General features: G+C 44.4%; 1 protein-coding gene across 2 annotated transcripts in view; it reads left to right on the top strand.

The window, feature by feature from the left end:
* LOC144752168 (uncharacterized) overlaps positions 1–26,434 on the top strand; it is a 273,397-nt gene that overhangs the window by 66,103 nt on the left and 180,860 nt on the right. Inside the window, exons 1-2 of one of the 2 annotated variants that reach the window (XM_078640096.1) lie at positions 6,526–6,978; positions 15,081–15,120. In XM_078640096.1, the coding sequence (XP_078496222.1) occupies positions 6,870–6,978; positions 15,081–15,120 (149 nt within the window). In that variant the 5' untranslated portion in view covers positions 6,526–6,869. Of the gene's footprint in view, positions 1–6,525; positions 6,979–15,080; positions 15,121–26,434 lie in introns of those variants that run through there. The other variant, XM_078640097.1, reaches the window with a different exon arrangement.

The following is a 26,434-nucleotide window of genomic DNA, read 5'->3' as shown; positions in this document are numbered from 1 at the left end:
GACTGGGGGTGAATGTCTGAAAAATGTCAGCACTCTGTCCATCATCTCCTTGCTTCATAGATATGATGTCGTTGCATCTTTCTTTTGTGGCAAGAGAAATATTATTGCTTTTGTGGGAGTTGGTCAAAGTTTTGACCACTCTGAATAATTCCTTCAGGGAGTTTGAAGCCTGGGTAATTTTTTCTTCATATTATTTAGCTTGCGCCATCTTCATTTCATTGTGATATGACCTAATTGTGGATTTATATTGAATTTTTAGGATAGGGTCGTACTCCTTCCTCCAGAGTCTGTCCAGTTTTTACATTGTTTTTTCAGTGAAATTAGTTGGTCATTGTACCATGGGGCTTTTTTAGGATTTGTTTGCTATTGGTTACTTTCTTGGGATGCAAACATCTAATGACTCGGTAATCCAGCCCTCCCATTGCTGATAGACCTCTTCTAGGTTTCACGCAAAATTGGGGATATTGTCCCTCAAAACTGTTCTCCAGGATTCAGGGACTAGCTTGGGCCAGCTTCTAGAACCGATTGCCTGAGCCCTAACCTTGGTTTGCTGGACGTGTTTGGGTAGCCTGAAGGGGATAAGGAAATGGTCCGACCAGGGAACAGGGATTGTTTTGGGTACTGTGATCCGAGGGTCGTTAGAAAAAATAGGATCAAATTTGTGCCCTGAGTATGGGTGGGTATGGGTTTTGAGGTGCCAATGTTAATTTTAGGGTTTAGGTTGGGTAGAGGTTTTGGGGTGGCAAGGGTATTTTTAGGGAGTAGGGCGGGTATGGGTTTTGGCGTGCAAAGAGTATTTTAAGGTTTAGGGTGGGTAGGGGTTTTGGGGTGGAAGGATAATTTTGTGGTGGGTAGGGGTTGTTGGATTTTTAGAAAATGTGTGTATAAAATATTTTATGTAAATGTGTGTGTGTGTGCGTGTGTGTGTGTGTGTGTGTATATATATATATATATATATATATATATGTGTGTGTGTGGATTAAATATATATATGTATTCACATTTATATAAACTATATACATATATATTTATATATATGGTTTAATATATTTCATCACACATCATTGTGTGTGGAATATATAAAAACATTTAAAAGTAAGTACATTAGTTTAGTTTTAGATATTTTTTTGCATTACCATACTATGAAATTAGAAGTAATTTTTAAGTATTTTACAGGGAAATATAAACCTACTATGTATACATATATAGTGTATAAATTTGCCTGTAAAATGATTATATTTTCAATCGTAACTTTAATCACGCATATGCTTTTACTAAACATTCTTTTACAACAAAATTTGTTGTAAAGGCATGCGGTGTAAAGGTGTATGCGTGGTTAAAGTTTGCGTTGTAATGGTAACACGTTGTAACAACACTTACGTTGTTACAACCGCAATTTAATGGCATGTGTTGTGGAGTCATACAACCCCTCATGGGTGATGTATACTTTTGCTGTGATCTAGCTGTGCGAGATGTTTGTCACAAACATGCCGGCTAAAGGCAGTGATCGGGTCTGCCCATAGGCATACACTTAGACTTTTTCTGGATTAAGGTTGGTTGGGCCTTAGAGTCACATATGTCTCTTTGGCCATGATATCAATGTAGGCCCCGTGTCTAGAATAGCAGTCACTGGCTCAGTTCTCATTTTGACTTGGCACTGTGTGGGCAAATGAGTCTCTGGACATTGCCAACAGCAAAATATGGTGTGTACATGCCCTTTGCTCAGCTTTGTCACTTTCACCTTACTCTAGGAAGTCGGTCACCACGTTGACCGCTGAGTATTTGCTCTGCTTTATATTGCTGGTGGCGTTACAGACCTTGGCAAAGTGGTTCACACTTCTTTCCTCGCACCAGCAATCACTGAGCGGCTCACTTTTGATGGGCTTATGCAGGGCCTCCTCCATGCTCAGACGTGAGTCCCTTGCTCACTTTGCCACTGGATTCAAGCAAGCCTGGCTAACGACGGCTGAAATGCCAGAAACCGGTCCTAGGAAGCTTGTTTCTGGTCCAGGGAAGGCCTGGCTTGGCAGTTAGGGCTTGACTGTTCCCATGAGGCACAGGGTCAGACTGATTTGCATATGGCCATGCCTGAACTGGGGTGGCAGAGTAAGCTAAAGAACGGTGATGGATTTAACCCAGATCTGTTGACTGGGTGTGAGTGTTTGACTGGTTCAGATGCTCCGCCCATCACCAACCCCTTTTGTAGGGCCTCCTCCATGTCAGATGCTTGAGGATGTGACGGCTCTTTTGAGCATACACAAAGAGATGATGGACGGAGCGCTGAAACTTTTCAGACACTCACCCCCAGTCACAGATCTGCGTTGAACCCATCATTCTTTAGCTCACTTTGCCACCTCAGTTTGTCAGCGTCAGGATGTCCAGTACACGCTTTCTCTGGTTTCTGGAGGATTCTTTCCCTTAACTTTATTGAAGCACACCGTTGTACCTCTTGTGTTTCATCCTAGAATGTGCATGTGTCCGCCAGTTCCAGTAGAAAGCATCCGCCAGCGTCTCTGGTACCTGCCGCGCTTGGTGGGATATGAACCTTTCGTTGTCAGGGTGCACGATAGGCACAAAATGATTTCTGAGCACTATGACTGTGGTAGCATAAGTGTGTGACAGCCCTGCAGGAAGTGTGTGGGGAAGCATATAGATATCAGAACCAGCGAGCTGCAGCAACAGAGGCCCTTAACGGTTGTCTTCCACTGCAGTGGTGGCAAAGTACAATTTATATCTACCCATCTACCCAATCTCCATTTGGGTGCTTGCACTGAAGGGGTTCCTGCGTTGACGAAGGGTTCAATTGCCAGTGCGTTTGCCATCAGCACAAGGTGCTCAGAGTGCCCAGCAATTCAGCATGGCTCCTTTCAGAAACGTCTCTCTTTTATTTGGGATGCAGTGAATTTCTAATTGTCAGGCTGCTCTGTACATCCATGGCATTGCATTTATACTAGCCGACCCCAAGTGGAGGAGACGTGAGATGGGGTCAAGTCACTCTTTTCATACAAGAATACTGGCTTCTCTGCTCATTGCCCCACTGGTTGCAGAGACCAGTGTGGGTGTTTTTGTCTTCCTCCAGTCGCCATGTACGCTCATGATTGTGTGCCCTGGGGCGCCTCGTGGTGCTACCCTACCAATGCGTGAACTTCAGGCTGTTCAGGGTGCTGCAGTCATTTCAGCCTAGTGTGCCCTGTAGGGACCGCTGCACACACGGCATCTGTGTCCTGTAGTGCGCCTCTGTTTTTCAGGCATGGCCTCTCACTGCGGTCTACCTGGAAAGGCTGGGCGGCAAACGGCAGGGTCTGGTGCCCAACACCCTCTTCCTAGGTACCTGAGAGAAGTGCTACCCCCTGTGCTCGCTGGGTGTAATTGGTGCTATTGCAGTTCATTTTGTCTGTGGTGCGCCTGGGCGTGCAGCATCTCCGTACCAGTGCTTCTGCCTCAGCAAAACAACAGAAAGGAAAGGCCCATCTTCTGGTGCCAATGGTTGTGTATGAGTATCTGGGGCACACCGTTTGAGTGCTTGGCAGCATAGACTCATACACTGAACTCATCTCTCTTGAAAACCGGCACCCGGTCTGTTCTGTTCTTCTCTGGCTGTCAGATTGAATCTGAAAGTGGTGTTTTTGGATACCAAGGTTTGAGCCTCATTACTCCCTATTCAGTTTAATTTTTTATGAGTCGCAGTTATATTTTCTTGTTGATCTGTGACACATTGCAAAAACAATTGATGGAAAGAATGCAGAACAATGTCATACATTCACCCCAGTACAGAGTTCTGGGCCTAAATCCATCGTTTTTTGCTCACCATGCCATTCCAGTTTGGACCCACCCATATGCAAATCAGTCTTGACCCTGCGCCCAATAGGAACAGTCCAGCCCGAACTGCCAGGCCGGATCCTCCCTGGACTAGAAACAAGCATCCTAGGACCGGTTTCGGGCTTTCAGCCCTCATCAGCCAGGATAGCTTGTTTCCAGTGGGATGGAGAGCACGGGACCCACGTCTGGGCATACTTGTCCCACTCGGGTGACAAATGCAAAAACAACAAATGATGGACAGAATACAGAACAATGTCGTACATTCACCCCAGTACAGAGATCTGTACTGGGGGTGAGTGTCTGAAATAGGTGAGCTGGTTCACACGGTCAGCACTGTGATTGGCCAAAGTGCGAAATGGCATACAGAAACCCGGCGGTCGCTTTTATTTGCTTATGTACATCATTTCCAGGTCACACAATCGCACTCTTTACGAGGGATGGGCGGAACTCCACGAATTTCCATGGAGTTACATAAAAACTGTGCAATTCCGTATAGTTCCGCAAGTGGTCGGAATTCAGCATGTTGCTCTACTCGCACTGATTTTTATCGCTGGGAGCTTGTTCCACGCTGTAAAATCAGCAAAAACAACTCCACACAGTGCAACAAAGGGTGCTGCTTCTACTTCCACTTGAGCGGCAGCTTTCTCAGTGCGAACTGGCGCAACCTGCTGTGACTGTCCGTGTTGAAAAATCTCCCCGAGAGGCTTTCTAGCACTCAAAAATCGAACTAGGGGACACAAATTCTCCCTCACCGACTTAACGTTGGCTAGCCGTGCACCGGTTGGCGGAATTTTACTGGAACTGTGTGGGCAAAACTCAGTGGACTTTGCCGGCGCAACAGGATTATTCATCCACACCTACTCTTTACCCTATCCTATGGTCGAGGCGCCAGAAACCGACACAAATAGGATTGCAGTACCAGCTGATGCACCTCGTCTCGCCTCGCTCTTCAATAAAGTTTGTTGAAATCTCCTAGACGCAAAGGTTAGCGGTCTAGACTAATCTGCCCACAATGTGTTCCTCACTCTAAACGCGCCCCGTGATTGGCTATGGGGCTCACCCATACGCAGTGACGTATGCGGCCGCGCCCCCTGCCTCCTCGTAGACGCGTATGTCCCGGTTTCCTTAAATATCGCGGCCAAACCTGACTTCTCATCCTCGGGGTCCGGTAACAGAGGGAGACACGCAGGTATCGAGAGGGTGCCTGGCGACGCGGGCGTGAGTTCTACAACGAATACGCAGCTAAGTAATTAGTGCTACCAGCTAGCCCTATATTATGGACTAAAATTAACCCCTTTCCCTCCTCCTTTGCAGGAGGTGCCAATTTCGCCACCACCCCCCTCCCGAGACTCATGGTGTGAGGATCACTCGCATCAAACGTGAGACTTTTAATTGCATTTTTAACTTTTACCTACTTGCATGTGTTCTGGGGATCCCTTGCCACGCCGCAGAGGCTCATGGGCCATTTTGGCATCTTGATCATCTACCAAACACACGCAATACCGCTAAACGCCCTAGTTGGCGTGCAGTTGCTATAGTACTATACTGATATTGATCGCCCATATCGTACACATGAACTGTATGGGCCAGTTACATCACATCTCATAACTTAATGAGTACAGGTTAAGCATCAGGTGATTGTTTAACTCTGAGCACTAGAGCACATCATGAAGAGCATGGTATACCTGTAACAAACAAATTGCGCAAACTAGTAATTAACTGTTCGTTTGTCTTCTCTCTCTGTTTGTTATTGTCATTTCTTTCCACAGGTGCAAACCGGTTTCTCAAAATAGAGCAACCCTCCATTTTTATGATTGCACATTTTTTACACCTTTTTTCACTTTCACGTCCTCAGGTCAGGGTGGGCCTTAGTGCGCCCATACCGCCGAGGTTTAGCTCCTAGATCCTGAAGAATGCCAGGTAACTGACACCACGCTGGCAGGAACATGTTGACCCCACCTAAAAGGAAGTAGCTGAACAATTTATTTAGCTGCCTTCCGCTTTTAATGTGTCTGATTAGCCACTCGATAAAACTTTTTGTGACACAATCCAGAAATTATTAAAAATCACATTGTCACCCTTTCACTCTTCACAAACTAGCTCCGCAGTAATTCTGGCATCGAAGCATACCGGGAAGGCATTCGGCCTCTCCCGGTGTGGCCCAATGATGAAGCATGTCACCAACTAGGTTGGTGAGTGAGGGCCTTCTATATAAATCAAGGAAGATGTATTTATTTGTTCCAATGCTCCCTCTCTTGTTATTGAAGTAGTCACACCCTTTCGTTGTTTACATTACCTTTTTGGGGGACCAAGGGTGTTTTTCCTTTACATTATCCCTCTCTCTCCTGTTGATAATGTGCACCTCGTGCAGCATCACGGTGCCAATCTACAAGTTTTGTGGAGGTTACGTCATCTAACGATTTAATATAGTGATTCACCTTTAGGTTTAACATACTTTCTACAACATATGAAGCTATTTTTAAACGGGGAAAGTTGCCGCACCTTTGCCATACATTCACCTAATGCCATGAGCTGGATGGAGCCTCTCAGCTCTGATGCAACAGACAATACAAATACATAAAAAATGAAGTTCCACGCGCCAGCTGGGACGCTCCCTGCAGACCGAGGCGCTGTTTCTGCGCGCACCCCCAGGGTACCCGGGCGGCCTGTTGTGCTCCCCGGCCTCGGGTGACAGCGGGTTGCCATGGCCCCCGCGCTGAGAGAGATGCTGCCCGTGGAGTGTGGGGAGGCGCTAGGACCTAGGCGCTCTCCCCATTCCTGTGTTCCTACGGGGGAAGCCGAGGGAGAGTTCTGGCGCCGGCCGTGGAGGCAGGAGCAGCAGCGCCTTCCCTCTCGTGAGCCGGCTTTACCATCCCTGGGGGTCCATGCAGCGAGCCGCCATGCCCAGCTGCCCCGAATAGAAGCCCAGCTGCTGCTCGGTCCTCGCGCCGCCGTGAGATGCTCGCCGGGCCCCGTCCCGTGCGCCCGCCGGGCTAACGTTCCACACTCCCGGGCAACGTTCTACCGCAACCCCGCGCGCGCAGGCAGCCATGGCCACCGAGCTCGAGGCCCCCGCAGCAGCCACTCCGGAGGAAACGGCAGCCGTGGCCGCCCCCGCGGCGGCGGAGGACGACGAGGAGGAGCACTGGCTGTACGGCGGTAGGTGCCTCTGCCTTCATCCTCGCCCTTTGTGTGTAGCTGGCCCTGAAGACCGGAAGTACCCTGTCGCGGTGTGAATGCACGCACTTGCTGCCTGTATACCCTCAGTGTTCTGCTACGGGTTTCAGGAATGAGGTTGAATATTGAATTTCAAACGTACAGAACAGGGTTTTGATGGAAGGATGGTGGTGTAACATAACAAAGATGGACCTGCTGCCACATTTTGAGGACGCCACTCTTTGGCATGTCTGCCAGGTCTCCCCACGTTAAGATGGTGACTTTACAGCTGACAGAATTTAGCATGCTAGGACTTGTAGTTTTAATGTGTGCATTAAAATGAGGAGTTTACCAGTCAAAACAGGATTAGTGCATTTAAGTGGATCGCTTGCAGCTGCAAGTGATCTACATGACATGGGCCTGGGCCCAGTTGACCATAATGCCTTTGGGTTGTGGGTCTAAGCTTGTAAATTCATGATGCTTTCAGTGCTGCACTACCGCTTGGGTACAGTGACAAATAGTGTTACCAAGTGTGCCATAGTCCTTAATCAACATAAATAGCGACAGTAGGTTTGCATCAAATGTAAGACCCAGGTGCTTGTCTCCCATCACAATCCGATACAGCCTGAGACAGCACTTGTGCTGCCGCTTGCAAAACAGTTTGTTTACATACAGGGGGCTTAGAGGCCGCCCATTGCTTATCATTGGTTGGTTTCTTTGTCACTCTTACTCCCTTGCTTCTCTGAGAGCTTCACATCCTTTTCGCGTTTTTGTCCTTCCCTGTGAGCATGACCTAAGTACCTGGTTTCTTGAGGCTCCCATTGTTGTCCCACTGCCTGTGAGTTTTCAGGCACTTTTTTCTTTTCGTGACAGTGCTACATAAGAGTGCATATGTTTACAGACAGTCTCTCACCAAACCCCGTCTGGCTATTGTTGCTTGTCTCTTCCTCATTCCTTTGCTGCTAGTCCCTGTCCCTCCCACCCAGTTCTACATTCCTTTGTTGCTTGCCCCATCCCTCCTGCTTCCTCCTGCATTTTATTGTTGTTGCTTGCCCCGCCAGTCCCACCCCCTCCTGAATTCCATTGTTGCTTGCCTTGTCCCTCCCCTGCATTTAGTTGTTGCTTGGTCTCAATCCTCCCACCCTTTCCCCCATTCCGTTGTTTTGCATGCACCATCCCTCCAACACCCTTCTGCATTCCGTTGTTTCTTGCCCTCACCCTTCCTCCGGCCTCCTCCTGAATTGTTGCTTGTCCTGCCACAACATGCAAACCAAAACTGGCGCCTGAAATACAACATTACTGCCCTCACAATATTAATAGCAAGAAGTAGCACCTTGTAGCTTCATTAATTAATAAAATAGATCTAAACAAAGAAATTATACGCTGCTAGTGATGTCATTGATAACGTCAGTGTTACGATGATGCCACCATTGATGTTAGTGTCATTTGTAATGTTATTTGTCATATCATGGGGTGGCTGAAGTATTATTTTTTGTCTTCCTCCGATAGTACACCATTCTGGTTAGGGTAGTTGAAGATCACAGCCAATACTCTGACCTTATTCACAGTATTGACGGTGTGATGAGAGAAAGTTAATTGCAACCTAATGCCACAAAACATCAGTCATATTCTTTTGTGACATACATCATTGGAGCAAAGACTAACACTTCTGCAAGAGTCAAATTTTCTTTGAACATGATTTGAATTTAATTTATGAGTAAGAAGGCTGAGGTTAATTGTAAGTGGTGGGTTGGCAAGGGGAGTGGGATTTGTGGCAAAATGTGATATTTAGTCTTGCGAGATGGCAGGCTGTACATATCGTACCGTTTACAACTTCATTATTAAGTCTGTTGGCAACTCTTCCAGTAATTATGCATCAAGCTTCTGCAGGCAATCTGCTTCTCACGTGAGGCCATGTGACCAAGAGACTCTGTGATGTGTAGTGGTCCTAAGTGGAAACCAGAGCTGCATTTAAAAGTCTGTGGCATTCCTATACGTGTCAGGTGGGAAATTCTCCACAGTATCTTCAAGAAAATAATCTATCCTTATCTTCCAAAGAGTTGGGGCCTCAACCGATTTCAGGTCAATGTATGGTCATTGTCAAGGGAGTTGTGTGTTTTAAGTCCTCGCTTAAGCTGGAACTGTGGCTGGCATGGGAATGATTTCCCACCTGTGATACAGTCAGGAACTAGGACAGACTGCATGGTGGATATTCCTTTGACCCAGTTGCTAAAAGTGGCCTCTGTTAGCATGCCTTGTAGGTTTCCCGTCTGTGTTCGACTGGTTCTTCAGATGTGATCTGTCAAACATGGTAAGGATTTCAGCATGTGCTGTAATTTACTTGGAACCACAAGAGGGTTACATGAGCGCACCTGGTTAAAAGTTTCTTTGAACGCATCCAAGTATGACAGGGTTTTGACTCTGACAGGATTGCATGCTAATAAATTTTGTGGATCTGCAGAAGGCACATGTGGTGGACTGAGTGCACAAACAGACTGGAAGTAAGATTGTTTCACCTACCTTAATGTGTCTGGATCTTCCAGTGCTAGATGGAATGGCAGTGGCACTGTTGCAACATCTTGAGCTGTACAGATTAAGCGTGTATTATAATCAGAACAAACTAAGCGAAATTCCATTTTCGATAGAGAACAAAATGCAAATTTCATTGAACACTGAACGAATCACTCAATAAGCAGTTCCCACGCTACTGTGAATCACATTCGCAAAGCAATTGCCAAGGAGAAGGCCTATCAGAGGTGATGGTGTTAAGGAATCTAGCTCTCGCAAACCAGTTAAAAGCTGATTTTTAATATGTATGAAGGTATATATGAAACCCAAGGAGCCCTGTGCAGCAAAGAGGGCAGGCAATTGGAGGGGATTAAATACTGTGTGTAAACAAGAGGAGAGGGTAGCAGAAGTGGTAGGCGCCACCGCGATGGTCAAAGTAGGGCAGGTAGAGCCGCTGTGGTGTGGAGGTAGAACAAGGTGGTTGAGCCTGATGTCTGTGACCGCGAGGGAGGTGGAGGGAGAGGGAGTGTGAGTGTGAGTGTTCCAATACCAGCAGAGGGTACATGGAGATGAGGGAGATCCTTCGAATGTTAAGTTGACTGAGCAACCACCTGGCAATTCAGTATTGGTTTAGGAATAGGGTGTTTGGCAGATGTTGACATTTCCCATAATTGGGTCCTGTGGCAGCATTGTTTTTCTCTTGCTAGCTTACAAAGCTTGAGTGTATGTGAATTGTGTTTATTTTGTTTGATTAATTAACCAATACAACATAACTATTAGCTCATGATTGCAAAAGTGTTAGTAATACATGTATAGCATATTAGTTAAACACCATTTGAACAATGTCTTTGGAGTGATTTCAGTGTGTTTCCTCCCCTTGGTTAACCTGTTAATTCCAATCAACTGTATTAAATCCCATCAAACAATGTAGGCTTCTTTTAGGTATCGTTCCAGGCCCCACAGGTGTATATTAATTGTAGCTTCACAGAAAGTTTCTTAGAAAGCTCATTAGAAAAGTGGCTGTGTTAGTTGCCTCAACTATGGCAGCTCTAGAATTGAATTTGGTAGGAAATCTCCTGTGTCACCTGGCCCTCTAATGTGATGCAGTTTAATTTGAGCTTTGAATCAGTGGAATCATTTGCTATTCTGGTTTTCGTGCAAGGATGAAAAAAAGGATTTTGTCAATTGAAGTTGGGTGAGTATTGTATCCTAGATGGGGAATTAACTTAGATTGATTCAGCAAGTCTGCCAAGAATTAATAACTGTTCATTGTTCGCATGCTGCTGTTAAAATGTAAACTAAATATATCTTCTAATAAATAGTAATATTATTCTGTGTTACTATTTATATTTGATTATAGGGAACTTCTTTCAGACATTTTGTTGGTGGTGGACAGGGACTGATTATGACGAAGTTTATTTTCTTTTAAATCTGGCATATTGGATTAGGCTTGCCCTAGAGCGGAATGTGGTACCAATAGCCGAACAACCATTGGCAAAGCTAATAGGCCTTGTCTTATTGACCTATTTGGCTTTGCCAGTGATTTTTCAGATGCTGTGCAGATGGTGCTTTCAAACCACAATTTATTTTTGTCTTTACTAATCCAAAATACCAAACAAGGCATGGCTCTTTGTCACAGAGAGGTCACTAGCCTAGGTAGGGGTCAGGCCAGTTTGCCAACAATTAATCATGCTTGGGCCCTAGAGAGCACACATGCCTGAACTGGAGAGTCGCGATTCAGCACATGAAGGATGATTTTCAAGGGGGATGACTGTTCTTGTGTGGGCTAGATCTCCTGAAGTGGAAAGTGCTTTTAGAAACTCAGAAGCCTCCTACCCTCTGAATACCTGCGAGTTCTAGGAAACACAAGACTAGATAGGGGGAAGGAGAGTGGGAGATGGCATGGGATCTAAAGATGAGAGAAGGGTGCGGGTAGATGAGTGAACATCAATGGAAAAAGTGGAAGATGGAGGGAGGAGAACTAAAAGGTGATAAGATGAGGCAGGATCACGAGGGGAGAGTACAGAAAGAGCAGAAGCTGGGGAAGGAGAGAGAAAAGAAAATAGAAGAAATTGAGAAGCATGGGGAGCTGGCAGGAAAGAGATGGGGGTGAGAGGATAAAGAGTGGGATAGTAGGACCAGGAGAAAAGGATGGAAGGTGGAGAGAAGAGGGTGGATGAGATAAGGGCGAGGATGTAGGTGGAAGAGAGAGACTCAAAATAGACGGGAGTGTAAAGAGACTAGAGGAAAAGGAGGCTGGAGAGGAGAGGAGAGGAGCAAGAAAGAGATCAAAGGGGAGGGGGCAGGGAGGTCAGAGGAGCTGTGCAGCATCCAGACTGTCCTGAAGAAAATAAGGTGCGAGGTCTGGGTGAGGCCAGAAAGAGATGAGAAGGGATGGAGAGGGGAGAGTGGAGGTGAACATCTGGCGGTGGGGACGGAAAACATGCTAGAAATGACGAGCAGGGAGAGAATAAAACCGATGTGGAGAAGAGAAGGGGTTTACGCAGGAAGAGGGGAAGAAGGATGCTGCAAGGCGAGGAAAGAACATCGGAAGATGAGAAAGAAGGGTGGGGAGAACAGGATGAGATGAGGATGGATAAGCATAGGGAGAGAAAATAAAGAAAATGAGGCGAGAGTGGAGAAGATAACGAGATACAGAAGAGACGACGGCAGAGGGGACGAAAACAATGAGATAAGGATGAGAGGATGGGATGGAGGCTGGAGAAGTGAAGGGCATGGAGAGCGGGAGAAGGGTGAGGGAACGAGCATAGGAAGAAGGAGGGAAAAAGCTTCTGAGGAAATAGTGGAGAGGAGAAGAGAAAGGAGAAGCAGAGGGAAGAGAAAAGAATGAAATGTGGATGCGTAATAAGGGAAGGGAAGAAAGAGTGACGGTGAGGACCCTAGGATGGAATATTGTAAGAAATGGGAGGCAAAGAGAAGTGATGCGAAGAAAGTGGATGAGAGAACATTATAAAAGAGAGTGCTGCTCTAGAGGGTACATGAGGAGAGGGAGGACAGGGCATGAAAAGGGTGTGTGGACACTTAAGAGAGTGCACCTGAAGATGCTTACAGGTGGTGAGAGGGAGCAAAGGGAGGGCTGGGGAAGTATTGATGTGGAAGAAGTGAGACATAGCCAGAGATGGGGGGGTGGGGGGTAGAGGAGTAGGCACAATGGAATGGTATAGTGAGGGGGAGTGGCGTAGCGGAAGGAGAGAAGGAGCACGAGAGACTTCGCAGAGAGGTGAAGAGAGTGACGTGTGTGGTGGTGTGCATCAGGAGGCACTGGGACATAGGCAGTCAGAGAATGAGTGAAGAGAGACAGGCCACGTGGAGTAAGAGACAGCAAAGTGGAGAGGGTGGTTACAGGATTAGAGGCAGCCCAGGTAGAAATGTGGGGAAAGAAGTGAGCTGCGGAAGGACTGCATGGTGCACGCGGGAAGGAGGGGTGGAACAAGGGAGGGGAAGGAAACCTTCGGTTAATGTTTGCGCTATATAAAAGCGCATTAAATAAGTAAATAAATAAATGGAAGAACACGAGGTGGAAAGAGGGCAGGAGATATAACGAAAAAGCAGGAATAAGAACGGAGGTTGGAGGGGCAAAGGAAGAAAGAAGAGAATCACGAACTGGAAGAAATAAAACTGAAAAGGAGGAAACTGGAAGAAACAAGCTCTCGGCATTGCTGTGGCAGGTGTGGGCGGGGGAGCGAATGCCTTTGAAGTCTGATGCGAGGCACAGACAAATGTGGCAGTGGGGGAGAGCACTCCGACGTGAACTCGAGCAACCATATGGAGAGGGAGGGGGTGTGCTGGCTGGTGCCACGAAGTGTCTGGGAGCAAATGGAAGCTCTTAAAAAAATGCGCTGGTTGTGGCAGCTGTTGACTGCGCGTGATTGTGGCAGCTGTTGACAATGCGCGTGATTGTGTCCACATGAACTGTACGTGATCCACAGTTGGTAAAGATTTTGAACTGCCCACTATATACTCTCCTATCTATCCCTGCGGGATAGACTAGTCGAGACCTAAAAAAGGAGTGATGACGCAGCCGCTGCAACCACATGATTTTCTAACTGGTGGCATGTGTGATGATGTATGCGCATGCATGTGTGACCATGCATGCATGTGCTTAGGGACTGATTCGGGCAATTTTTGTTGTTGTTTTAATTACCGATCCAGATGGTGGACGCCATTTGAATTGGTAAATTAAAAAAACATATTTTTTAGTACAGCAGCCCGGCAGCAAATGACAGCTGCCGGGTCCTCTAAAAAATCAATTAATACAATTTTCACAAAATTAAAATTATGCAAGGGATATGTGAAGCAGTGGAGGAGAGGGTAGGGATGCAGGTGAGAGAAAGTTACAATGGAGTGGGGGGAGGGGAGAGAGCTACTGAGGCACATGGAATAGCCACTAACAAATTATAGAAAAGAAAGAGAGTAGTGGGAAGGATGAGGGAACAACACAGAGCGTACAGCAGCAGTTTTTTGGGGGTGGAGCAGCACACAGGAAAGTGAGCTAAAAAATATGCGCACTCTCAGGGAGTGATGAAAGGAAAACAAACACTCTGTGGTAAAGTCAATAGGTCTTGCCTTTAAAATGTGAGTGCTGAGATGTTGACTTTGCCAGTATTTGTAGAGTATTGTTTAAAAGGGTAAAATAAAAATGTCAAAATACCGGGATAAATGTTTCCAGTCTTTGTGTAAATGGTATGTTTTGTTTTTCAAACACATTTTTATACAGGAACCCAGAGCAGAATTTAAAAATGACAAGGAGGTGTCCATGTAAAGAAAAACCCTAGCAAAGCATCATTTACTTTCCACATGATTCAACCTTTTGTTACTCTCTAGTAGCCCAGGGAGCAGATTTAAAGACCTGCAGGAGAAGTGTCATGCTAAGAACATCTTCTACCTTAGACGAAAGCTGAGTGATTGAAGCAGATGGCCTGTCACAATGCGCCGTAAGAAACTTTGTGTGCAGGAGATATAACACTAGCAACCCGTAAAATCTGCTCATCAGCCATACCCCAAGAAGGGGGGTAAGCAGCACCAAGGGAGAGAGCTAGAAAGCGCATGCACTCTTGTGAAGGGCTGAATGAAAAAGAATAAGTAGTTCCCTAAATGTGGGTAGGGGGAAGGATAAAAGTCAGTCAAGTTATAAGGATTGTAAACAGTCATTCAAGAGAAGGGACAAACACAAGAAGAGTGAGGCAGATACATGAGATTGATTATAAAGTCAACCACAACATTTTGAAACTGCAAACAGTACATACATGTCATAATAACACAGATGAACCAAGTACTCCAAACCCACTCTAATCCTCAGGAGTTGTTTACAATTAAAAAAAAAAACCTGTATCCAACTTGATGGCCATGCTGAGAGTCCCATTTCCAAAGTAAAACATTTCTTGCGATCTCTTGATATTGGTGTCAGTCCAGGTGCCTTAAGTGCCCTTTATTACAAAGAGGTGCCCTTGGTGCAATTTAGGACAACTGGTAAATTGGTTTTGTGTTCAATCCCATACTGCTCAGAATGACATCTGTTCTCTTTGACCACATCCGGAAATATTTCCCAGTCTAAAATGAGATTGTATTATTTTCAGATGACCCTACTGCTAAACGTGGAGAAGGACCAATGTCCAGGTAAGATTCTGAAGATGTTATTTTTTAACGTACATTGATATGAGAACAGGCTGTAATGCAAAGGAACCCAATAGACACGTGTATTGTGATAGCACTTGGAAAGCAAGTAGGCTGAGGTGGAATTATAGGCATATACATGTTATTCCAAATTCTATCCAATGAGGATAGTTTTCCACTTTATTCAATTTCAGAGAAATGTTGGTTAAAAATCAGAGAAACATGCTTTTCTTTCTATACACCAAAGGTTTTGAGGAAAAGTCTTGAGGAGACATGAAAAATTCCAACTTTCATTCAAGTACAAGCAATTACAGTGCCCCTTCATGAGCAGAACAATGTTAAGAGGAGTCTGGTCGAGAGTATTGTTTCTTAGACAAGAGCTGGCTCATTTAATATTTCATTGATATCTTAATTTTTACTGTGGCAATTAAAATGGCTTCAAGTGGGTGATTTTGGGTTGTTTCATTGCCACTTTTCCTCTTCAATAAGGATATCCTTCTTTTGTGAAACTAAATTTCTATAGATTAGTAATTGAGCTACAGATATCAATTATTATTATTTGTGGATTTTGCTGAGAGGCATGTGTTGCCGGTTGGCCACCTCTGAGTTTCAGAAAAGTAACATGCAGAAATAGTAGAAGTGTGATCTTAACTTCAGGTGGGGCATTGATGAGATGGGCAGAAAGAAGAGAAACAGTAAGGTTTTTAAAAGTGCTTAGGCAGACATAAACTGCCAGATTGTGCTTTGTTTCGTACCCATGTATTGAATAATTACTTTCTTCTAAGGTTCTATGTTGCTGAACCCTCTTAGTCAATTGAGTCACAATGAATGATGCTCAGTTTCTCTTCCATTTTTTTGACCATGATAAAATCATGGTCCTTTTTGTGCGACAAAAAGTTGTATCAGTTTGAAACACTTTTCAAGCAGAAAAAAACAAATCTTATTTTTTTATGACTCTAAACACTGACTGTGATTCCCTCTTGCACGCGACTATTCCACTATATCATGTTGCCAAGCCTCCAACCGCCCTCTAACTCAGACAGTGAAAAGCCAAACCAGTTGACACTATGCCACAGTCCTCTCTACAACCAGAATTTATCATATACAGCCGTGTGGGCGCTCAGACAGAAAAGACTAACCCTAAACCTAGCACAGTTACTACAAAAACCAATCATAAATATTTATGGCTAAAAATCAAGAAATGGCAAAAAATTACAGTAAAGCGTAGTAGGGCATCATGACCATACAACAGTATGGTCTTAACTCTTTTCCTGGCCTGTAGGAGAACATAATTACCTCTTGTGCTGTCTTGGAGCATTTGCCTGGTCGACCAAGTGATCAAAGGAAGTATCCTTCGTCTGGCCTTTTTCCTTACACTTTTAGTAAACGCAGGCAATTTTATGTCAACCGACCGTAAAACTCTTCCTGGGATGTAGAACATACATTTCTTTACACGGTTAGGAGAGAAGAATACTGCGATTGGCATTAGGTGCCAGCACAAAGATTTTAAATTTCACATGGGCACCACCAGCACCCATTGGAGTTTCCTTAACCACTTCCATGCTAATGACAAGGTCAGCTCGTCATGCAGTTTACATTCATTTCAATGGAAATCCCTGAGGTGCCTTAGCACTAACCCTTTGAAAAATAGGCATATCTCAATATGTGAAATACTGATTTGTCTACCTCACTGTGAGCAGCCTTAAGATTTTTGTTTTGGCTTTATTGGTTAGAGCCAATGATGGATTTTACTACAGCTACTCAATCCAATTCTGATAGGGGGGAGCATTTTTTCTTAATCGATGTATAGCATTCTCTGCTCTCTATGTATAGCATGCTCTGTTCAGTTTCAAACAGTGGTTCATGTCAGTGCATAAGATTTGGGTCTTAGCTGTATTCAGGTTTTACAAGTTAAAATCCATCCGTCCCCTTATCAAAAACCTCTGAAACCTTTCTTTGATCCATAACTAGAACAGATGAAATATAATCAAAAAATCATCAGCATAAGTGGGAAGCCCCACATATAAGACCCTTATGTTTTGATGAAGAGATTGCATGTACAGGTTTAAGGGTATGGGATACAAATTGGAGTTCTTGGAACCATTAATTTTAGCAACCTGGGAGTGTGTGAGATGGTCCAGTAGTTTTTCAGGCAAAGCCGGTCAAGGGGTAGATTTGTCAATAAAGGCATGATGCATGCTTCCATCAAGGCCTCTGAAGTGAACAATTTATGATATCTTGAAAGAATGGAGTGTTATATCTGTGAACTTCTTTGATACCCCTTGTGGCACAGGGTTCACCAGGACTGAAGTGGGTTTAGTAGATTTTATGAGGACCACAGTCTCCTCCAAGTAGATTTCTTTGAATTAAAAGTTATGGCAAGGTTGTTTTATCTCGTTCTCTAAAGATGGGGCACGAATTGTTGAAAGGCCATACTTCTGAGTGAAAGCAATTATTCACAGTCAGACGCCAGCTTTTTTGGCTGATCAAAAATTGCATTTTTGCAGAAGAGGCCTGTGAGATTTTAGAAGAGTTTTTAGCTTTACTAATATTCGTATAAAGAAAGTCGGTTTTTTGCTCTATAAATAGCTTTTTAGTTAGCTTTTCGCTCTCAATTCAGCAATGACGGTTTTATCACATGGTTTCTTCTGCCATTTGCTTTCTGCATTCCTGACCCAACATCATATCAACCCAAGTTCAGCTCAGAGGTAGGAGTTGACATTGTTACATTTGCTACTGAAGGTATTTAAAGGGTTGTATTCATTGACAGATTCCTGTGTGATATAGTTATTCCCGCATACTATTTAGTGCAACTCCTCATTAGTTTGTTTGATTGCTCCCTTCTTGCATGATCCAACATTATAGATGTTGCTAGGTCTGAACTTTAAAATTGATGTCATTTGACTTGGGTGTGTAGTTGTATGTTTCCCTCTTTTTCCCCATTCCAAATCGAATGAGATCAGAAGGTCTCCTTCCCTCTTGAGGGTGTTGTCATTTGTGCTTTCTGCAGTAAGGACCCGCTCCATCTTTAGTGATTAAGTGCACAATGACAGCCGCCTGACGAGGATGAACTAATTGTTCTTTAAGCTTTGGCTCAGAAATGCTACCACTCCCAATTAGTCCCTTGGGTCTGTCTGCTGTTAGGATGATATGTATTTCAGGAATGGTCAAAGACAGGGGCGGGCTTTGAAAGTTCTTTGTGATAAAAGGATATCAACTCTGTCATTTAAAACTTGATCTCCATTTTCCTTTTGGGATCGAAGACTGTTGATGCAAGCATGGTCGGAGTTAGGGAAGAAAATAGGCCCGGGCACCAAAATAAAAGTGCCCTTCCCACCTTGTTAGTGAACAAGATAGCTAAAAAAGTGGCCTATGTTTGGAAAATATGCAGTTTTGAACTTGTAAAGTTACGCTGTATTAGTGTTTTGCGAGTTATAGAAGGAATCATATATTTGAGCTTGCCGCAGGCAATATTTATTTTAATATTAGGGAAATGAACAGCAAAAACCAGCCAAGCAGACCATTAAACAGGGCCACAAACAGCCAAAATACACTGACCTGACCAGCCCATTCGGTACTACCTGATTGCCTTACAGGCCAGTTCGACCCTGATGCTAAGTGCTCTGTCGTAGTATATACTTGTTCATAGGTGCATGTGAATCTGAGTCACTGGGTATAGCAGATGGGCATATAAAACAAATAAATAAATTAAAGCACAAAATGCTCCCAATGGATGAAAGTACTTGAAAGTCGTCCTCATACAAAACATTATTCTTACCTCTAATTTAAATACAGCTCACAGTTCGGCAGTACAGTATTTTAAAACTCCATGATGTACATACATGTCATAAGGCAGATGAAAGTATTAGTCTAAACCCACAACCTATCTGAATCTTGATGACCCCTCCATCTCCTAAGGCAAAGCCAGCAGAAATGTTTCTTTTCCCAACAGCACATCTACAGCTACCCTACCAACCACTGCTAACCTAATGGCTGACCATTTGCCTAAACCCATTAAAATGTGAAAACTCTTTGACCTTTTCAGACCTAGCTGTCTTTTATGGATCATGCATAATGAACCACACAACGTTTTACACCTGTATTGACATCCTGCAGCAAATGATAACCTGCATAAGGCAGACTTTGGTAAAACTACTCAACGAGGCAAAGAAATGCACTATATCCACAGATAAGTTGAAATTCTCCCCATCAAGTTCCTTATGAAATTGAAAAATAACAGTGATGGACAAGTCCACTAGAGTGCACGGGAACCACAAACGCTCAAACGTTCATGACTTATTTCACCATTTACATCATGAGATACCACTGGTAACTTAATTCACAAGTAGGTGGGTTTGTGCCACTGTCATTGCCCTACACATGGGCATGCTCTCATCCAACCTATGAAAATGCAGTCCCTTTGCACATACCAACCACCTCACAAACCATGCAAACGCTGAAAATTCTCCAAGTGAAATTTACGTACAGTTTCTTGTAGAAAATGTCATCTAATCAGCTCCTGATTCTTTATTCACAAAGCACCGAAACAACTCATTACCGAACTGCAGATCAGCAGTCACAAATCTAGCTGTTCTTTCAGCCATCTTGCAGGACTTCAATCTCATCTTGTAGATTGTAATTGTATTTATATAGCGCTTACTACGCCTTACGAGGTGTTGAAGCACTTTTTGGCAAGTAGTTCACTCTGGATTCCCCAACCTCTTGTGGACCTGCTTCTCACAAAATCTTTCAGTATTGTTCGAAATACTGGAGGGGGCTAAAGGGCTGACTGGCATTGATCTTCTGCAGAAACATTAGAATCCCAATCCAACCCAACCTCTGTTCTTCCAATATTTATGTGCAGACATAAATAACATTCACCACAAACAGTGAGTGTTTTGTTTTACTATCCATCTGGTAACCTACATAGCAGAGCGCACTAAATGTCTGACAACTCCAGTAATAATCTTCCAACCTGACCACAGTCTACTGGGGGATGTTTCAAATCCTGTGGTTGCAAATCTTGAAACCTTGATGCCACAAAAGTTCTTGTCCTGAACTAAAACACTCCAAAGTGCTGCAAAGGATCTATCTATTCTAGTCCTACTAATCTCGAAGTTGGAATGAAATCTACAGTAGTTCACTAGTTAGTCTTACCATTGTCAAATCCCCTTTCAAATCGGTGTTTCACAAAGCAACCGAGGACATAGCTGAAGAATCCCCACACTGCACCGCAGCCGAAGACTCACTTTAATCACTGGGACATTGATTCACTGATTGAAAAAAACTGCTCACTCACCCTCACTTTAATCCTAATATGCTGAGTACATCATACAAATCGACACTTTCCACTATGTTTCATGTACTGGCCTATCTTGGTACAAAAACCTGCAATAAAGATCTACGCCTGTTGGTTCGGTCTCTTCCCTCAAGCCAGAAGCGAGTCACTCTCTGCAGATGACCAGCAATGGAGAAAAACAAGCCCCTCAACAGCCACTAAATTGATAAACAAAAACAAAAAACGGTTACAAAAGAAGCATTTACAAGGCCAAGTCTTAATAAAAACTCGGAAAAACAACACCAAAAATCCCCAAATTGACTCAGACCTCCCTTTCATCCACAATTATTTAATTTTTATTGACAATTAGAAAACAGGATTATTATACAAATCCTTTCAGAGCATGTGTTACTATGTGTTCGCCCTTCATGGGCAACGCATTACAGGCTTTTACAAATACAGTTTGGCAGGGTTGGGTATTTCATGTACACGTAACATTGTTGTACCCCGCCCCCGCATTGATACATCATATCTGGCATGCCCATGGGGGTCTTCTCGACCCTACATCGTCCATCCTGCCTACACATGATATGGGGTTGCACCTCACCAGTATCCATGCAGTGTAGAGCCTGTGCGCAGTTCCATGACTGCTCGAGTTATATTCTGTTTTTGGTTTTGTAGAGTATTCTGTTTACTTTTTTACCCTCTTTGTCATTTTACTTTTTCCCCGTAACATTAACCTAAACAATATAATACAGCTGACAGCATCTGGCGGTTATGGCGCATCCCGGCGGTTGAGTTCTGTGGCTCTTGTCGAGTTTAAAGAGAGGCTTTCTTGCGTCACTTTGTCCCCCTGTCCCTATCTCCTTCGGGAGGTGCTTTGGGGAGGGTGGAGTGTGGTATAGCGGGGGGCTTGATTTGTGGATGAATAGTGGGAGAGGTCGTATTTAGTCAGACAGGTAGCCAATACAAAATCATGTGGCCTGGTTGGCGATCTATACCGATGTCTCCTTTGTGAGCTGAAGGAGAATCATTTAATGGGGTACGGGGTCAGGTACTGTGGTTTCTGTGCGGCTACAAGGGGGGAGGGGGGGCTGCTGTCCTCCGGCGTGTTTCACTATGAGTGCAGGCGTCCCACTCTGAGTTAGTTCAGGGTCCCTCCCTCCAGGGTGATCTGTCATTTGTGTCCTCCCCAGCATGATTTCCCAGGTCTCTAGGTCTCTGTCAATGTTCTCATCTGTGCGGACTGGACATGGGCGGCGTTCCTCCGCAGTTCCCCATTCGCGCAAGTCTGCGCTCCATTACTCGGGAAGAGGGGCTGTGGTCTGCTTCCAATGCATGGATATGCGCCGTTTCGCCAGCCCCAGCCCCAGTGTGGTGAAGTTTTGCTGCATACGGGTTCAGGCCTTGGGGGTCGGAAGTACACCCAGCAAACACTATTTATTGTGGTCTCAACTGGGAGCTTCGTCACTTTTTGCATCAGGCCTAGGACAGAGCTCCAATATGTGCGACGTAGGGGGCAGTCCCATGTCAAGTGTACGAAGTGGGCTGGGGAAGTGCCGCATCTGGGGCCGTCCAGAGCGTGTGACGAGTCAATTCTCGCCAAGCATAGGGGAGTCGGGTATGTGCAGTGGAGGTAATTGTATTGAAAGAGTTTATATTGTGCATTGCTAGATACTTCTTGAACTTGTGCAAATGCACGTTTCCATTCCCCCTCTGTTAGCGGCACGGACAAGTCCTCCGCCCATCTATCCCGAGTCTTTGTCCGGTCGATTCTGCGATCAGTTTTCAGGGCTTTGTATAGACAGAATATTAGTCCCTTGAAGTAGCCTGGGTCTAAGATCGTCCACAGTGTGCTGGATTCTTCCAGTTCGTTTGGAAATGTAACCCAAATTTCTCAGACTGTACGTGTTATCTTAGCATATTTTAGGAATTGGCCCTCTGGAACCCGGTACTTTTCTTTCGCGTCCTCAAAGGAGAGGAAGGTATCATTTAAATAAAGATCCCCTGCAGAAGTGCAGCCGCCTTCATACGAGCCGGCCAGGTCCAGTATAGATTGTATATTGCGAAAGCCTGGGAGCCATTTTAGGGGGCGTATGGGGCTTTCCGTAATACCACGGTGACCGCTCATTCCCAGGCCCATGCAACCTGTTTGATTACGAATGGACAGTCTCGAGGGGTGCTCAAGCGCATCAAAAGGTACTTGGGCAGGTCTGCCTCTGGGCACCAACCTGCAATCAATCTTTTTTCAGAATTCGGACCGTCCACCCACCACCGCGCCGCATACTGGAGAAGTCCTGCAATATAGTAGAGGCGCAGATCCGGGAGCCCCAAGCCGCCGTGATCATGTCTAATTTTAGGAGATCAAGTTTTACTCTGCTGCGTTCACCAGCCCAAACGAGCGAAACCAGGAGACTGTTCAGGCTACCAATCCACTATGGCACCAGCAGAAACCATATATGATGATTACTCATAATTTCAATAAAAATACAGCCACCTGGTACTTCAAATAAAAGAAATCCCCATTTTTGCTAGAACAAATGCAAACCACTAACCATGGAAATTCTTAATGCTGTTGCAGTGGGAACCAAGGCTACTTTCTAGCCCCGGTTTCTGACAAAACAGAGCGTAGAGCCATTCTTCTACTACACTGACTCCACATTCTCAATGCCTCCCTCACTCAGGACTTTGTACCAAGATTGGTCACATCCACCATCTATTAACAAAGCTTAATGAAGATCATGAACTCTTACAAAATTGTCTGATCACAAGCCTCTCGCTCTTGGCAGAAAGCATGGAAAGATTTGTTACAGCACAGCTACCGTGCCCTGCCTTTTTCATAGTCAACCAACTTCAGTTTAGGAAGGGCCATCACAGTGTCATCACTGTGTCTCTGTCTCATCACTGTGCTCCGAATCATAGATGCCACCTTTCACCTCTTTGATCAGTGAAAATGCAGTCTTGCACTACTACTAGACTTGCCATCATCCTTCGACATGATTGACCACGATAACTCGCTACAATTGTGATACGGAATGGAAGTGACACTTTTAAACTTGGCATATCTATACAGCAGATTCAGCTGCTAATTATAGGTATGTCTCTCTGTACCATCATCTGCAATACTTACATCCTCCAATATTGATACCAATAAATAACAACGCCTAGGAGTGATATGTAATTGAAAAAACAACACATAAGCAAACCAATTAATGATATTACTTTCATAGTCGTCTCTGTCAGATTAGTAAGGATAATGGGATATGTACTCACCTGTAAGATGATTTACAACATTTGTAACATCATCTGATTCATTAAGGTTGAGGTCATGAACATTGTATTTGGTGTGCAGGTTGTTTTTCATGGCTGTTGAGTGAGTTATGGATTGTGCTCCTAACCATAATCCATAACTTGCGAATGTCAGTGGTTTTTCCCTTTTAATTTGCATTCTTTAACTTCAAGGCTTTTTTTTAAACAACATATGTTGAGGTGTTCCAACTAAAGCTAAACATAAAACGATAAGTTCACTTTAATTTTTTTTTCCAGTCAATATATATACCTATGTATGTGTGTATCTATATCTTTCTATAGATAGATAGATAGATAGATAGATCGATAGATCGATAGATCGATAGATAGATAGATAGTTAGTTAGATAGATATAGTCTGTATAAATAAGGCACTGGTACACTCCCGTGAAGTGCAAAGCTTAGCCTTGGTCACAATATCGAAGAAGAATTTGATTTTATAAGCACCAAGGAGAGTGGGTGAACCTCAGTGAGGCCGTGCACTGTCTCTGGTCAATCACTTTCTGGCAATGAGCTTTGCTGCTTGTTTGTTATATGTATATATATATATATATATATATATATAAATATTTGGATGAATTAATTAATGTCACTGCCAACTATGATATGAGTATAAATATAGTTCTGACGCCCTGGTGATTCATTTTGTGACCATACAAGTCATCCAACCCATGGCATCAGGTAGGTTTGTCACAGGTTTGTCACAGGGCCAGTGGAAAGAAACTTGCAACAACATTCTGCATATTGTAAATAAAGATTTAAAGGACGCTTGTGTAGTGCAGCTGTGACCTTATACAATATCCTACTGCTTAAGTAGGAATTTGGAAACCATGCAGGTAGCAACATAAATGCAGTGATTAATACAAGTAAACAGTATATATATAGTATAATTAGACCATTAAGTAGTAGTAATATTCTAGACAAAGTGAAGAATAGATGTAGAGATAACATATATCATAATTGATAAAAAGTATGATTGAAAGGCACAGATGGGTAGCATCATTATGGGGGAAATGAAGCAGTGATGAGTTAGCCTTTGACAGACACGGTGGTCAGATAATGTGCGAAAGAAAAATTAGCAAAGAAAGCTAGTTTTTGTCATGTACAGAGAAGAAAACCCCACGTCAGATCGTGGTCTGACGAATGCAGGGAATAATCAAAAGGAACGCCGTGGCTCATCTACAATGTGAGCAAAGTAGTTTGCATCTCTTGAAGCACACACACAAATGCAGGATAGCACTGTGTAGCATCATTTGACAAATGCAGTGGGGTTTAAAGATAAAATACTGGTGGATTGGGAGCCTACGATGGATCTGGAGATTGCTAATAAGGTGTTGTCATCAACGCTGATCTGGAGCCAGCGGGATATATGCTTGAGCAGACTCAAGTAGATGACGCAAGCGTTGCACTTTCGGTTGAAACTAGAGTTTGTTGCCAAGCCGTATACCCCAATTGATAACAAGTTTGACTGGGACAGATGCCATGCAATCAGGTGGGGGACTACATACTCAAGGATTGAGATTGCAGTCTTGGCATTCTGCCATCTATTAAGAAGCTACGATGAGACAGTCTTGTGATTGTGATGAGGATGAGTTATCATCAAGGCAAATGATCAGTAGAGTGGCGTCTGCATTGCTAGAGTGGCTCCAAGGATCAACACAAACCTCAGCTAAAAGCTTGTTCATAAGAGAACCGGCAAGGGAAGAAGTGATTTTCCGTCCTTTATTTTGACAGTTTATATTTAGATTGAGGAGGGGTTGGTTTTGTTTCTCTCGAGTAATAACACCACCAATAGTTCCTACGTCAGACTATAGTCGACTCGTTATTGGGGGAGGAAATGGAAAGAGGCTCTTTTCTTAACATAGCCCTCACTCACTCTAGTAGTGACATGCTTCATCATCGGGCTCCTCCCAACTCCTAGGGAGCGCTTATGAAAAGGTGTATGGAGGCGTAATATTGAAGATAAAATTGCTCCCCCCCTCCTAAAGTAGTCTTTATAAGTGGAGTGGAAGGGAAGGTAAAAACACTATGTTAGGGTTTGAGAATGTGATGGTCCTATGACCGTAAACTAGATACCAACATGTTTCAGCCCTCTCTAGTGGCCTAAAAAGGTGTTGGGCTTTTATCAGGGTGGGATGCAGTCACTTCCCCAGAGACGCGAGTGCACACTGAGCATGCAATTTGCATAAGGCACATGAGATAATATTATTAGAACAAGTCTAATACTTGCCGCTGTTTCTTAAGAGGAATGACCCTACATTAACAGGGCGTTGGCTCCCAGGACAAGCAGGGGAGCAGAGCACCAAGTAGGTCTTAAGCGGGGACGGACCTTTGATGAATGTGTGACTGCAAGGCCTCCCCCTGCATGCCCCTGTTAGGAGCTGACGCCCTGTTAATTTGGGGTAATTGGGGGTCTGGACTGAAGGTGGCCTGTGACAGACGAGAAGCCTCAAAGGGGGTGTGTGGCTCCCAGTTAGTCAAATTCCCCTCAAAACCTTCCCTCAAAGGTGCCTTCAAAGGACTCTTGGCATATCCTAGTGTTGAGACTCCTGCCGCCTGCCCGTATCCCTAGGATATGCAGATTTCTAGCTTGGAAAATAATGTTACGGGGGTTGAACTAAAGAAGAGACGGTCCCACCTCCATAAGACAAGCCTGGATCTATGGAAGGTGGCAGGGGTTAGAGGGAGGGGAGTTTTGATGCCTTGGACTCCCTTGCCCTCTGGGGGGAAA

This window comes from Lissotriton helveticus, chromosome 4_2 (assembly GCF_964261635.1).
Source record: "Lissotriton helveticus chromosome 4_2, aLisHel1.1, whole genome shotgun sequence".
Classification (NCBI taxonomy): domain Eukaryota; kingdom Metazoa; phylum Chordata; class Amphibia; order Caudata; family Salamandridae; genus Lissotriton; species Lissotriton helveticus.
This window is presented reverse-complemented; position numbering and strand designations above follow the sequence as displayed.